This window comes from Rhinolophus ferrumequinum, chromosome 21 (genome assembly GCF_004115265.2).
Source record: "Rhinolophus ferrumequinum isolate MPI-CBG mRhiFer1 chromosome 21, mRhiFer1_v1.p, whole genome shotgun sequence".
Classification (NCBI taxonomy): Eukaryota; Metazoa; Chordata; class Mammalia; order Chiroptera; family Rhinolophidae; genus Rhinolophus; species Rhinolophus ferrumequinum.
This window is the reverse complement of record NC_046304.1, coordinates 45,188,971-45,204,881: the sequence shown is the minus strand read 5'-3', so window position 1 is coordinate 45,204,881 and position 15,911 is coordinate 45,188,971. Positions and strand designations below refer to the sequence as shown.

Below are 15,911 nucleotides of genomic sequence, written 5' to 3'. Positions count from 1 at the left end.
TTCATTTATCCCAATGTTTCAATTTTCTGCTGATTAGCATATCATTTTTAAACCTACAAACGTAAGCCAAGTTCTACGGACCAGCTTGGAGAAGGATGGGGGTCAGCGCACAGACACACAAGGTGCTGCTGGAACGTAAGCTGAGGAAATAATCATGACCCTCCAGCCAGGGGAGAGGGACATGGGCGACAGCACGGCAGCAGAGCCAACGTTATAGGGGACAGTAAGGGCTAACGCCTACCAAGCACCAATATGTGACAGGGACTCTTCTACTGCCTTACATGACTTAACTCATTTCCTCCATAAAACGACCCTATGAGGCAGGTGCCATTATTGTTCCATTTTAGAGATGAGCAAACTGAGGCCCAGCAAAGTTTGGCATATGAACCCAGTGTCACAGAGTTAGTAAGTGACAGACATGGGGAGCCTGGTTCCAGACCCCGTGCTGTGGTTAACTCACCTATGCCCGCTCACTCAGGTTCTATCCAGGAATCTGAATACGTGAACAAATATTTTTTGAGGACCTACCATGTGGAAGGCATTGTTTTAAGCACCAGAGGCCATCTTTACCTCTGCTCTCAACAGTCTGTAAAGCAGCAGGGGCCCCATAAATGTTTGCTGTTTTGAAGACTGAATTATATGTAGCACAGCTAATTGGACTGGGTTGAGTAGTGTCCCTCCTCCACCCCCACCCCACCCCCCAATTTCACATCAATCCAGAACCTGTGAGTGTGACCTTACCTGGAAATAAGGTCTTCGCAGAGGTCACCCAGTTGAAATGAGGTCATACGGGATTAGGATGGGTCTTCAATCCAATGACTGGGTCCTTACAGAGAGAAGTTTAGACGCTCACACGCCGGGAGAATTTCGTAACAGAGGGAGAGACTTGAGAGATGTGTCTACAAACCAAGGAGGCCAAGGATTGTCTACAACCACCAGAAGCTAGGGGAGATGCAGGGAACAGATTCTCCCTCAGAGCTTCCCGAAGGAACCAACCCTGCCGACACCTTGATTTAGGACTTGTATCCTTTGGAACTGCGAGAGAATAAATTTGTGTTGCTTTAAGCCGTCCAGTTTGCAGTAGTTTGTTGTGTCAACCCTAGGAAACTAATACACTAATTTTAAAGAAGGCAATAGAAAAGATACTTGCTCAAGTCACCCTCAGACCCTGTTTGGCAGTAAGAGTTCTTGTCTGAAAGTCACGGTTCCCCACTGGCCATGAGGAGGCAGGGGGAGAAGCCAGGGATGAATTAATCCATGGCCTCACAGGACGCCCGCCTTGCTGTCACCAAAGCGCAAAGTGCAAAGCTGTGGACCTCAGGCCAGACGGCTGTCTGCCTGGCCCCGTCACAGGGCTCACATGGAGAAAATATTTTCATCAATGGTACAAAAAAAAAATAAGAGCGCCCACCAAACTGTGTTTGCACATGACCCCGAGAGGCCCCTCCTGCTCAGGACGAGAGCAGGCAGGTGGGGACAGCTCGTAAGAAGAATGTCCAGGCCTCCCAAATGTCAGCTTAAATACTGGGCCAGTTATTGCCCCACTAACCCACGCCACACTAAAAGCAGAAGTTCTTAAGCATATAGCAATCCATTTCCCTTTGAAATGGTACAGATTAACTCTTGCCTCAGAAAAAATTCCTACGTGCAGAATTTGGGGTTCCATTTTCGGGGTACCTTGAACTCCTAAAGCGCATTTATTGATGAACAAATATTTATGAACTGCCTACTACGTAAAAAGCACTGTGTGCTGCTACAGGCTAGTAATACAAAGGAGAATAGATAAGTCATTTCTCTTCCTCAAGCCCAGAGCTAGAATCGAGGTGTATGAACTTCCTGTGGCCTTCACAGCAAATTATCACAAATTGGGTGACTTAAAAAGACACAAATTTATTCTCTCAGAGTCCAGGAGGCAAGAAGTCTGAAATCCAGATGTCTACAGGATTGGTTCCTTCTGGAAGCTCAGAGGGAGAATCTGTTCACTGCCATTCTCCCAGCTTCCTGTGGCCACCAGCGGTTCTTGGCGTTCTTGGCTTGTAGACGCCTCCCTCCAATCTCTGCCTCCATCTTCCCATCAGTTCTCTGCGTCCTCTCCCCTTCTCATAAGGACACGAGTCACTGGATTTAGGACCCACCTTAAATCAAACGATGTCATCAAAATCTTGAACGCATCACTTTTGCTAACACCCTGTTGTCAAATAAGGTCACGTCACGTTGTGAGGTTCCAGGTGGACATGAATTTGGGGAAGACACCATTCAACCCAACGCGGGCGGTCACGTGATTCAACAAGCACCGTGGTGAGCAACAAGGGTAATAATGGCAGAGTACACCTGAGGCATCCAAGCACTTTCCCGAAGACCTCATGTGGAATTGGAACCCAAATGTTGAGTAAACACTAATTCAACAGAGGAAGTGGAAAGTGCACTAGGAAGAACTAGTCACATAGGTCTGGCCCCCGAAAAGGAAGGTGACACTGAGGCCAGCTGCAAGCCAGAAGGGGCCGTGCAGAGACCAGTTTGGCACACGGGCTGGTCTTGTAAGCTGCTGTTCAGAGTTTGGATTTTAGCCTTATGGCCACAAAGTACCTCTGCAGGACTGGAAACACAGGAGTATTTCTAGAAAGTTCACCTTGGGTGAGGTGAGGAGGATGGACTGGAGTAGGTGAGACCACATGCAGGGACCCCAGGGGTCCATATCTCAGGGGACAGTTCCCGACTCCAGGACACAAGTGGCTGAAGCACTGTGGAGGGGCCCCAGCGTCATCCTACGTGGCAAGCTGGAGAGACCCCACTCAGCGGATGGAGAAATCAACCCAGAGCAGACAGCACCAATGTCAGCCCGAGAAGAAAACCCCATGGGCTGAGAGCTGACACTTGTTCTCTACCTAAGTGGGGAGGAGGACTAGGCATTTGAACAAACACATGTAGGAACACTTCCAGCCATTCAGACACACACGCCCTCCCATTTGCCGTCCCTGTGGGGTAAGTGTGACGAAATACACCGGTAAGTCTGATCTGCTCTCAAATAAGCCCTCTTCCTTCTGTGCCTCTCACTTACTCAAAGGTCACCTTCTCCCTTCAACCCCCAGTGTGGGTTCAACACCCGCCCCAGGCACTCCATAAACTCCTCCTGCAGGTTCACATACTAGATCGTCATCTTTACGTTCCACTTAACATGTCTTCACTACCAGACAGTAAGTACCTCGAGGGCGAGGACTTTTATCTTGGTCACCTCTGTATTCCCATTCCTTTAACCGTTATCAGGTGGAGAGATGGATGGATGGATTTCTCCAGGAGGCTACTGGCTTCAAACCAAATGAATTTATCACATAATTAAATCAACATGGACCCATCAACTACTCTTGAAATGCTTTATGCTGCCCCCGCCCCCCAAAGGGGCAGGGTAACACTTCCAAAGAGCAGTTGGTTTGGCATCCTCAAGACTCACCTCATTCCTTCAGCAGCCATCTTGTCAAGGTTGGCAGTGTCCTTTGTTTCTGCCCAATTTGCTCCCAGGTCACCCCACCCCATGTCATCTGCCAAAATGATCACAAAATTCGGTTTCTGGCCTCTTGTTTCCCCACTGAAGCAAAAATCCACAAGAGGATAAAGACATCCCAAGAAACTCACCCCCACCAGTAACACTTTTAGATAAAGCAAGGCCATGGTGGTAAGAGGGGGAGTCCAACTGTCTGGAGTGCTGGCGGGCCACCACCAGAGACGTCTCTAAGAGCTCCCTTTTGTTCCTTTCAATGCAGGGGATCCCTGGAGACCGGAGGGTTGCAGGAAGACACTTGTGTTGCAGGAGGTGGCAGTGGTACCAAGAAGAGGTGGGAGCTGCAGAAATGAGGCCCCCATCTGGAATCCTAATTCAAGAGAGTCAGGAAACTTGCAACCCCAAAGTTGGCTTTCCCCACTGCAGCTCCGTAAGATGGCGGGCTGTGCACAGAATCAGATGTCAGTGTCAACAACTGACCTTTGGCCACTTAGAGAGTGACTCTTCTGTGCTCAGGGATGTTAGAGCCCAAGACTCGCATCTGTTTGGGACTCCAGCTGGTGAGTGAGTGCAGGATAAAAGCTCACATCTGCTGAACACCTGGGCGTTCTAGAAGCCACAGTCAGTCCCCAGTGAGTTTCTGAGTTCCAGGTGGCTGAGGGCTTCATGTTTCTCAAAGGTTTCCTAAAAGAACAAAAATTGACAAGGAAACAGAGTGAAAATTGCCAGTGCAGCTGTGTTTTACTCAGTAGCTTAGGAAACAATCACTTTTCCATGACAACAGATGTTTTTCTTCTTATTCGAATATTTAACTGGTTCATCAGTTTCTCCACCTGAGAAACATTGAGGATGATAATATTTGAAATGGACCTGCAATCATGGAGCAACATCAAAGATGACCTCTGTCAACCCACTCACTGTATGCCTGAGAACGCTGAGGCCTGGTGGCTGGATGGGGCAGGGGTCAAGGCCCAGCACCCAATTCTGCCAGATCCCAGGGCTCCCCGACTCCCACCCACCAAGCTTCTCTGATTCACAATTCCCAAACTAACTGTGACCTTATCAAACCTACTGAGGGCTGTAGGAGAAAGGGTGAGACCCTGATTACCAAGAAATGACTCTGTCTAACAATCATGCTGTAAACTAGCATTTCTATATAAAACTCCTGACAGAAATTAATTTGGGAAAAAAGAAAATGTAAAAAAATAAATTCATGGTAGAATCCAGGTGGAGATTCCATGGGAGTTCTTTCAATTTTGCTGTATCTTTGAAATATAAAATGTCAGAAAAAAATTTTTTTTTAAATTTTCATGGAAATGGGCCCCTTTACAATGTAATTACAATATAATTTTTAATAAAAAAAAAAACTCTAAAGACATGCTCAACCAGTGCTTCTCACACTTGGATGTGCATACAAATCATCTGGGGATTTTATCAGATTGTAGGTTCAGTAGGTAAGGCTGGGGCCCAGGATCTGTATTTTTAACAAGCTCCCAGGTGAGGACTATACTGCTATTCTTTAGATCGCAGTTTGATCTTAACAAGATGCTTAGAAAAGAAAAATCCTGATTCTGGTCCTAGAAGAAAACTAAGGTAACTGGAGATGATTCAGCTTCAGTGGACAAACACAAATCAGGTTTAGTTTTGAAGGACAGGAGCTGAAGGTTATGCTTTCAACTCCAGGATGCAAATGGGAACCATAAAATAAAACCATATGACCCCTTGTTCACTTAAAAGCCCTAAATTTACACGGTTAGTAAGGAAAGCCTTGGAATTCTGGACCGAATAAAAACTTCAGTTGAACACCCAACCTCTGGAGGAGATTAAAGGAGAACCAAATTGTAATATACCGGGGCAGTGCCAAAAAAATGTGCACACATGACTTGTATTCATGTGTTGTTATCGATGTATAGTGAGTATTCCAGTTTTAATACAGTTTTTTCCTTTCTTAAAATGTGTATACATTTTTCTGGCACCCTCTGTATAAAGATGCTACTAGGGCCAGGCTACTAGGGCCAGGCTATGACAGATACTATTTCCAGTGGTGTTCCCTGCCTTGGAAGGAATGCACAGCTGACAATGCCAACCCAGTGGCCAGCCCCAAAGGATGGGGGTGGTTGGAGGTATGTAAACTCTGGGAGACCCAGATAAACTCAGAAGGATGGGCAGACACATACTTAAACAAAAAAAGGAAGTGCAAGTAAACATTCATGCATCTGGAGGCCCGTGAATCAATTGATCAGACATGTACATTTTTCCGTTTTCCAAAAGGAAAATTACCTCAAACTCAGTTAGATGCAACTGGTATTTGTTGACCTTGAGGCCGCAAAGACTTCTCCCTTTCTAGAAGAAAAAGCGCTTGCACAGGGAGGCCGCCTAACACTTGTGGGCTCGCTGGTTGATCCCTGGCCTCATTTCACTGGCTTCTGACCACGAGCAACAATCACAGGAGGCTTTTCTTCTTAAAGCTACTCAGCTTGGAACACTAGAGTGGCCTCATTCTTGGTGAGTAACCCATTTCAGAACGACCCACCATGAAAGACATGAGGGGGGAAAAAATCACCTAAGAAAGAAGCTACAATCAAGGTGGGAGCATAGATTGCTTTGCTTAAGAGTTCCACGATAACACATTCCTTTGAGGGTTTTCACAGAGAATCATTCAACACTTAACATTTTCATAGAATGGAAATAAGCTAATTTAGCCAGTGCACCCGTTGCCTTATCTTTCATGTCCACACTTCGAAGGAGGCATTTAATCCTTTCCCTATTTATTTATTTACCTACAATGAAAAGGCAAACCAGACAGTCTAAGGACTCCAAGCCACAAACTTTGATTACAATCTAAGCTGACATTATGGAAAACAGTATGGAGGTTCCTCAAAAAATTAAGAATAGAATGACCATATGATCCAGGAATCCCACTTCCGCGTACATATCCAAAGGAAAAGAAATCAGTGTCTTGCAGATATATCCCCATATCCCACATCCCCATATTTACTGCCGCATCTTTCCCAGTAACCAAGATATGAAAACCACCGAAGTGTCCATCGACGGATAATGTGTTACATATCTAATATATATAAACAATGGAATATTATTCAGCCTTAAAAAAAAGAAGGAAATCCTTTAATTTGCAACAACCTGGATGAACCTAGAGGACATTATGCTAAGTGAAATAAGCGAGGCACAGAAATACAAGTACTGCATCATTGCACTTATGCATGGAATCTAACAAAGTCGAACTCACAGAAACAGAGAGTAGAGGGGTGCTTGTTGGGGAAAATGGGGAGACGCTGGTCAAAGGGTACAAGCTTGCAGTTATGGAGGATGAATAACTTCAGGAGAGCTAATGTGCAGATGGCATGGTGACTACAATTCGTAGTACTGTACTGCATACTTGAAATTTGCTGAGAGAGTAGATCTTAAATGTTTTCACCACAAAAAATATAAACAGTGGAACGTGAGGTGATGGATGTGTTAATTAGCTTCACTGTAGTAATTATGTCATAATCAAAACATCACATTGTACATCATAAATAAATACAATTTTTATTTGATGATGATACCTCAGTAAAACCGGGGTGGGAGGATATTTAAAAGATCCTGTTACCAGTCCAGAATCCGTGTGTCCCATGTGAGTTTGAAATGTCAAAACTCAAAAAGTCAGAGTTTGGAGTAAGGGAACGTTTATGGCTCAAGAAGGCACCAACTGAGAAGACGGGAATCCCAGCAGTAGTTCCTCAAATCCATCTTAAGTACAGACTTCAGGCTTCTTTTATGATAAGGGATGGGCTGTTCTATAAAAACTCAAGAGTGGAACAACTTCTCTGATTAGCATGTCTAAAGCAGGAGCTATCAGGCCTTGGGAACCACACAGACTTGCACGAGATGGAGAGATGGAGTCGGAGAGACCGAGCATTTCATTGTTGAGCATGACCATACCATCCAGGAGTCCCACTTCCGGGTATTTACCCAAGCTGAACTCAGTTCCTTATCTGAGGTTACTTTCCAATCTTTTCTTTAACCACCACCACCACCAGCACCACCACCAGCACCACCACCACCAGCACCACCACCAGCACCACCAGCACCACCACCACCACCACCCCCCATCAGAAGAGAAAGTGGACACAGGGAAGGAGCACTCCTGTGGCCTAAGGAAGAAAGGGAGTCTTTGGCAAATAAAGCATTCACCCCTCTGTCCCCTGGGCCAGACTCAGCAAACTCCACAAGGAAGGCCCATCTGTTCCATCCCAGCAGAAGGGACGGGGACCCATCCTTGCTGAACACAAGTAGGAACAACTACCCTTGTCTCCGGGCTCTTCAGCCAGCAGTGGAGTGAACCCGAGTTGCTGATCAGCTTTGCAATGATTCGTGTCCTTTGCTACGACCCCCTTTTAAAGCAGGACTGCCTCCCCTCAGGTTCCCAGCTGGCTTATGGATAATGGTGCCCCTAAGATGTGACATGAGCAACAGGCCGGCTGTCGGCCAGAAGGGCTGAGAAGCGAATAAGATGAGACCACCTGAAGATGTGCTTTGCAGTGCCTGAATACCAGAGCGGGAAGTCCGTCACCTGACCACGGCTCCCCGGGGACCTCCCTGCGGCCAAGCAGCCTGCGAGAGCCTGCGAGAGAGCCTTGAAAACAGCTGAAATAACAAGAAGGTCCAGCCGACCTTTCTGGCAGAGGGCTTTTGTTGGTTTTCCAGAGACAAAGCTCCTGATGAGCTGAGGCCAAAAAAGACAAAGGCGCTGGGGGAGTGTGGTCTCTGGGTACACAGCACTGTTGTTTTACGCACATATCAGGACCTGGTTGGTGCGCCTGCTGGGCCAGGCGTCACGGGGCGGGGTAGGGCGGCCAGAAGGGGCCTGGGGCACCTTGCCTGCACACTGCCCGTGTGCAGTCTGAAGTGAGTCTCCCATGCGTTGTCATCCATCCAGCAAATGTCGACTAAGTGACAAGTCTTGACCTAGGTGCTGTGCATACAGCAGGGAATGAAACACAAAGCCCGCTGCCCTCGTGCCCCTTAACTTTCCTATAGGGGGAGGAAAAAAAATGAGTAAAATGAATGTGCCAGATAGAAAATCAAAGCAGGAAAGGGGTCAGGTGCATGGAGGCGAGCAGGTGCAAAGTGAAAGAGGGAGGTCAGGGACAAACTCACTGAGGTGATCTTTTCTAGAAGGATCTGTAGGAGAGAAAGGAGAAAGCTATGAGGCTATGGGAAGTTATGTCAGATATGTGTGCCAGGCAGAGAAGCCAGCAAGCGCAAAGGGCTGGCACCTGTGAGGGACAACAAAGAAGAAGCCCCTGTGGAAACAGTGGCATGAGGAAGGGCAAGTAGTAGAGGGAGTCAGGAGGAAGACAGACTCACTGAGCGGGAGGGGAGGCGGGCAGAGGATTTCAGCCAGAGCAGCGAGTTCTGACTGCACCGTAACAGACCCACTGGCGCTCTGCTGGGAAGCAGCAAATGTGTTGCAACAGGACATGTGAGAAAAGATGAGGAGAAGTAAGGAGTCCACGGCCTCATCCAGGTGAGAGACAGCACCAGGGTGAGGCAGGCCCAGTGCCCAGGGCAGAACATTGAAGGATGTGGCACTCCCTGCCCTCCAATGACCCTGACAGCGAGCTCCTGCTTAAATTCTGCCTCACCCTAATCCGGGCCCAAGTGGAGAGGAAAAGGCACTCACCATGGCAGCCGGGACAAACAGTTATTGAGGTGATTTAATACCTATGTATAATCAGTGGCCTCTAGACCCTAACATGTCAGTTTGGGGCTGGCCCAACTCTGCAAGATTGCTGTCCTAAGTGTATCTGGAGAGGACTCAGTCTTAGGTCAACAGAAAATGCAAAGAAAATCTGTTTTTCCTGTTACGTATATTTTTTCTTTCAGTTTTACTGACATATAATGGACACACAGCACTATACGAGATGAAGGGCACAGATAACGACTTACATATATATGAAATGATTGCCACAGTAAGTTAACATCCATCATTTCACAAAGACACAATGTTTCGAAAAAGGGAAAAACTGTTTTTGACATTGTGACGAGAACTTTCAGGATCCACTCTCTTAGAAACTTTCAAATACACCACACAGCAGTGTTAACTAGTCATCGTGCTCTACCTTACATCCCCAGTACTTACTGATCTTATCAGTGGCGCAAAGACAATTGTTGATAGAATGCCTCCATCCAGGCCGGGAGAGCAATTCCACTTAGATAATTAAAATGCTGTTGTTTTGTTTTGTTGTGTGTTTTAGGCTGAAAGACCTCAAGCCAAACCCTGTTGTTGGGAATATCACTTCGGAGAACCCAAGGATGCCAGGAAACTCATCCACAGGCAGCATATGACATCCTGCCTGGCTTTATGCTGGAACCACCTGTTGGGACTGTCACAGAAGGAAGCCATGTGGCAGGAGCCAATTTGGGAGAGCAGAGGTGGCATCATGCCATGCATCTAAAAACCCAGTTGCCCTGCAGAAATTATATCTGGGTCCCTGAAATCAGGTCAGAAAAACAGAGAGAGTAGCTGGGGTCTGAATCACATCCTTTCCCTATAATTCTATCCTCCACTTGAGAAGAAAACTCATGAGGGGTTTGGTCAAGAGGAAAGGGCTCAAGGGCAATTACCTGAAATCTACTTCCTAAAAGCCTGTTTGCCAAATTTTTAAGAGCTTTGTACAAAGCGATGTTTACTTATTATTTGTGAAACATTTTATCATGGAAGGTGTCAACCATACGAAAGTTGAAACTCATACGTACCTACCCAATATCTAGATTCAACAATTATCAACAAACACACGGCCAGCCTGGTTGTTTTGTCTGTCTGCTCTCCTACTTCTCTCTCCCTTATCCTCCACATACACTGGATTATTTTGAAGCCAACCTCAGATAGCATGTAATTTCATCCATAAACAATTCTATATAGTTCTCCAAAAAATAAGGATTCTTTTACTACATTCTGCTAAAAACCAATCAAAAGCATTATCTATTATGCTTCCTGATGTTCTCTGTATGACAATCTGAGTAATTAATAACCTTGAAAAGTAAAAAAAAAAAAACAACAATAAAATAAAATAGTGACCACAACTCTATCAACAGCCCTTTTTAAATATTAATTTTTAATATCTTCAAAAATCCAATCAGTGTCTAATCGTCCTCCATCGTCTCATCAATGGTTACTGTACAGTTGGTTTGTTCTAATCAGGATCCAAAGTCTACCACACGTTGCATTTGGTTCATGTGTCTCATCTCTTTTCATTTATAAATTCCTCTTCTCTCTTCCCTATAATACATTAGTAAATAAATACAATTGTTTGTCCTATAAAATTTCTCAACTTTTGGACCTGGCTGATTGTACCCCATTTAAATATTTTAAATATCATTTAAAATTCACCAGGCCTCTGTTCTTCCTGTAAACTAAGTTGTAGATCTACAGGTAAGATCAGACTCAGGTTTGATTTTTTTTTTTTGGCAGGCCCACCTCTTACGTCGTATCTTTCTCTATCATATGAACACTTTGATAATGTAAACTTATCAAAGTTTACATTTTCATGAGCATAGGGAACTTTCTCTCAAATACTACGTACTGTCTTTTCCAGTTTTGCAGGTTTGTCCTTTCCCCAGATCTGTTCCACTTCTACAATGGAATATGTTAAATTCTGTTATGACGGAATGATTGTGTGCTCCCCAACTTCATAAATTAATCCCTAACACCCAAAGTGATGGATTTTGAGATGGGGCCCTTGCAAGGTAATTCGGGTGGGATGAGTCATGAGGGTTGGGCCCTCAGGACGCAATTGGTGCCCGTACATGAAGATAGGACAGAGCTTGCTCTCTCTTTCCAACGCTGGAGGACACAGTGAAAATCTGCAAGCCAGGAAGAGGGCTCTCACGAGGACTCCAATCAGCCAGCACTTTGATTTACACTTTGCAGCCTCCAGAACTATGAGAAATAAACATCTGTTGTTTCAGACAGTCTATGGCATTTTATTATGGCAGCCCAAGCTGACTAAGACAGATTCCAGCTAAGGTTTCATCTGAGAACCTCTGAGGCTGAGGCAAGGGCCAAAGCCCTTGGTCTTACCAAGGGTAAGATCAAAAGTTGGGGGGGGAAATGCTCAATCCAGTGAAACAAGTACTTGGAAAATTTGCCTTTTGGGGAACTGATGTTTGGGATGTGATGGCCTGCTTCCAGAAGAATGTGTGTCCAGGATTCATAGTTGTTCGCTAGTTGTGTGACCTTGGATAAGTTACTAAATTGCTCTATGCCTCAGTTTCCCCACTCACCCGAAAAACAAAGCCAAAGTAAACTTCCTCCACCCCAAACACAACATGAGAATGATATAATTCAACACAAGTGTCTGCTCTCAGTAAGCGCTCAGAAATGTTGGCTACTATTATCCCAACTCTCGATTGTTTTCAGGGTGAAATGATAGCAAATATGAGAGCATTTTCACAAAGTACTGTGCAAGCCCAAAGCATTACTAAATACGAAGCAAAACGACTGGTGAAATCCAGATTCCCTGCAGCTACGGGCTGAGTCTTTGTCAGCGTGCTCTGCTGATGGGTTCTGGTAGAAGCTACAAACATCATGGTCACCACGCCAAAAGGAAAGTGGAGGGTCATTCTGGCTTGCATTTCCTAAGCTCCAAACTATAGCTCCCTGTGACGCAATCCCACGGCTGTCTGTGACATTTGGGGGAAACCTGAGCCAGGTCCCTCTGCCTAGGCAGACTCTGGTGACAGCTGGCATGGTCCTTGGAGTACTCTGCCTACCAGCAAATCTGGTTTTGGACAATATAACAATATGATGTCAAGTCGAGATGCAGAGAGGGTGTGAAGGAAATTTCTTGCTGATGTAAACTGAAAGTAGAAAATACGTTTTCATATCAGAAACATCCAAAAAAACTATGTGTCCATGACACAGGGCGAAATGCTCCAGCAAGAAAAGTCCGCAACCCTAAGATGTAAATTCCTTAAGAGCAAGGATGTCTGTCTGTCTGTTTTATGCACTGAAGACTCCTGGTAGCTAGCACAGAGGGTGTTCAATCAACACTTGCCGAATGAGTGCATCTAACATGAATAAGTATGGCCAAGCCTGCCCCACCCCACCCTGAAAGCCCAGCTTCCTCTCATCACTTCCCAAACCTCAGATGACCTGCAAAGTTCCCCATTTTCTGAGATTCTCAACTTGCAAAGTGCACTTGTTGAAAGGCCGCTTTGGGTAAGAATCACACATGTGTCCTGTCTTCTGAACTAGACAGTCAACACTTTGAGAGGTGGGACCACATCCTCTGGGGTGTGGTTTTGTGGCCTGGGAGATGACTACGTCCTCATGAGTGGGCTGCGATGAGCAGACGTTGCGCGGATTGAGGAGCAAGGGGTGTGGGGCAGAAGGATGAACGCTTCCTGTACCCAGTCCTACCACGTCCCCTTACTAAGCATTCAGACTCATCTAAGGAGACCACAGCTCTCCACCAACCCTGACGGGGCAGGGTCCCTCCTGGCCTCCCATCCATTAACACAGTCCTGAAGCTCTCTCCTAGCTTCTCTGCATCACCTCCCTAGCCATCTGGAAATTCGAAAGTACACTGCGCCAAAAGGGTTAAAAGAGATACTTCACACTGTGTACTGTTCCAGGGAACAGCAGGGCAGGCTGTGCGTGTTTAGACAAGATGAGGAAAGCCAGCATCTCCCTTCAGGCAAGAAACATAGCAGGAGAGCAGGTTTTTATTCCTGGGGCCTTGAGGAACATGACGGGTGGGGCAACACCAACAATTTTCCAAAGAAAGCCTGATCTCACTGGGTCAAAACCCAGTGGTCCCATAACACAGCACTTTCCAATATTTCCAGTGAGGTTTCATGACCCACAACTGTGTCATAAAAGTTTAATACGACGTGCATTTATTCTGAGAGCAATGTGATTTAAATCACTTGTTCTGAGAATTTTGATTTTGTTTTGTTTTGGTTTTAGGACTTCTGCAACAGGCTTGGGGTAGCTTACAGGTGCCTCCTCCAGGCAATGTTTTTTTTTCTTCTTCTTTTTAAGTAGCAAGAGGATGCCAAAACTATAGGAGCAGCACACTCTGAAGACTGAGAAGTCTGGAAACAAACATCACCGTTGAAATCAAAGAAAACTTACTCCAGAGTGAGTGAGACCCACCTAGTGATACGTCCCCAGCACTGCGCCGAATGGTAGCCAGGCGTGATGGAAATCACATCTCCACAGCCCCTACTGCCATCCCCTACAGTCCCCAAGTCCAGCGTGCTCTCTCTCACCTCCTGCCTTCCTCTCATGCTTTCACCCCTCACTCTTCCCCCTTGCCAGTCCTTGCAAGGTCTTTCCTGCCTGTTCTAGGCTTCACTGATCTCCATCCTCCTCAATCTCCCAGCCAACAGTTCCTCATGGAGAGGCAAGCACAGTGCTAAGCCGCTAAACCCCTACACACAGTAATTCAACCAGCCCCCCAGCGCTAAGCACCCCCACGACAACCCTATGCAGAAAGTATTCTCATCATCCCCCTTTCATGAATGAGCAGACTGAGGTCAAGAGAGGTGAACGAATCTGCCCAAGGTGACACAGCTGGTGAAGGCAGAACTGGGATTCAAGGTCAGGCTCCAGAGCCTGTCCTCACGTGTATCTTCCATTTACAGCATCTCACATCGTACCTCTCAATTACATACCCAGCCTTGCACGGTCCACTATAGTGACTCTTGGGCTTCTTTCCCCAGGGAGAAGTTATCCATGAGGGCAGAGAGCACATCTTTCTTGCCCTCATAGTAACGTGGACTATACTCAGCGGCCTGCAAAGTTTTTTGCTTGGATATCCTCCAACAGAATTTGGGAATACAATAAACGCCGTCTGTATTAGTCAGCTCATGCTGCCGTAACAAAACACCATAGACTGGGTGGCTTAAATAACAGAAGTGTATCATCTCACAGCTCTGGAGACTGGATGCCTGAAATCAGGGTGCCGCCATGGTCAGGCTTTCTGGCCTCTCCTCCTGGCTTGCAGATGGCGGCCTATTCGCTATATCCTCACAGGGCAGTTCCTCCTGTGTTCTCAGAGAGAGATTTGTCTCTTCCTCATCTTATGAAGACATCGATCTCATCATAAGAACCCCCAATCTCTTGACCTAGTCTTACCCAAACTCCTCCCAACGGCCTCATTTCCAAATACCGTCGTATTGGGGGTGGGGCTTCAACCTATGAACTTGGGAGGTGGCGGCAGGGGCACAAACATTCAGTCTACACCGCCCTCAGTTTTTAGTTATCTTCAACGTTTCATCGTAACTTTAAATAGCTGCAAAAGATACCATTTCGACTGTATTTGTAAACATTACTTTTATAATAAAATTATTAAACCACTCTTTTAAATGTGCCCAGTGTAAAACATAAACACCAGAGCAGTTAGAAAACCACCATCATTCATTTAGAAATTACATGAGCGTATTTCCCATTACTTTGGAAATTTCATCATTTTTCTGTTTTTCAAAACTGTATTTCCATCCTATCTCAACATAATATACTTTTATGTTCGAAAGCATTGAATTACCTTATCCTATTTCTCTGAAATACACAGCGATTGTGTACAAATTGAAATTTAATATTTTATACTTTACTCCAAGTATTAAAAAAAACAAAATCCTTCTGGACTGTTCCTATCACATTACTGAGTGATAACTTATAATGAAACAACACGTATTATAAATTTTGACAAATTATTAGTAAGCATTATTTTACTGGAAATTCATCTTTAACAAGATGGATGGAGGGATGGTTTGCATTGACTTGAAGAGGCAATTTCCCTGACATAATATTTCAATATTCCCCCCGAGACATTGACAGCTGGAGCAGGGTATGCTAGTGCATTCCTGGCTCTGGTTAAGAGGGAGGCCAACTATGCAATACTAATGGAGAACGAGGCCGGCACCACAGTGGGTCCTCAGGCAATCAGGTTTAGGAGAGAAATGATGTTCTGGAAAATCAAGGCCTCTCACGGGGGCCCCCTCAAATCCTCCTCCGAGTCACTGGCTGCTCTCAAGACCCAGCCTTGAAAAGCAGGCTTGCTCCTCTAGGAGCTCTGGACAAGAGTCCTTTCCATCTACTTACCCCAAGTTGAAGTTCTCACAGGCTGGTAAATGCAGTGAGCTTATTTGCAAGCCAGGGTCATATCTGCCTAGCAACCCAACATGAAGACAAGGACTATAAATGTTGACAGAGAACAGGCAGGCCAACTTTGCACAAAGGAATCTGTTCTCATGCAAATGACTCTAAAGAAGATGGCTGGAAAAGAGAGCAGTGGGGATGGCTCTCAGAGCCAATTTACTTCCCCAGAAGATGCTGAGGGACTTTTGAAGGGCATCATTACAGCCTTGTCCACTGTAAGTGAAGGGCCAACGGGCTCTATAC

The 15,911-nt window shown here is 45.7% G+C and overlaps 1 protein-coding gene across 2 annotated transcripts in view; it reads right to left on the bottom strand.

Moving 5' to 3' along the window:
• Nucleotides 1-15,911, bottom strand: part of ARSG (arylsulfatase G) — a 95,352-nt gene that overhangs the window by 56,155 nt on the left and 23,286 nt on the right. Inside the window, exon 2 of one of the 2 annotated variants that reach the window (XM_033090530.1) lies at nt 3,449-4,180. In XM_033090530.1, coding sequence (XP_032946421.1) covers nt 3,449-3,666 — 218 coding nt within the window. In that variant the 5' untranslated portion in view covers nt 3,667-4,180. Of the gene's footprint in view, nt 1-741; nt 897-3,448; nt 4,181-15,911 lie in introns of those variants that run through there. The other variant, XM_033090529.1, reaches the window with a different exon arrangement.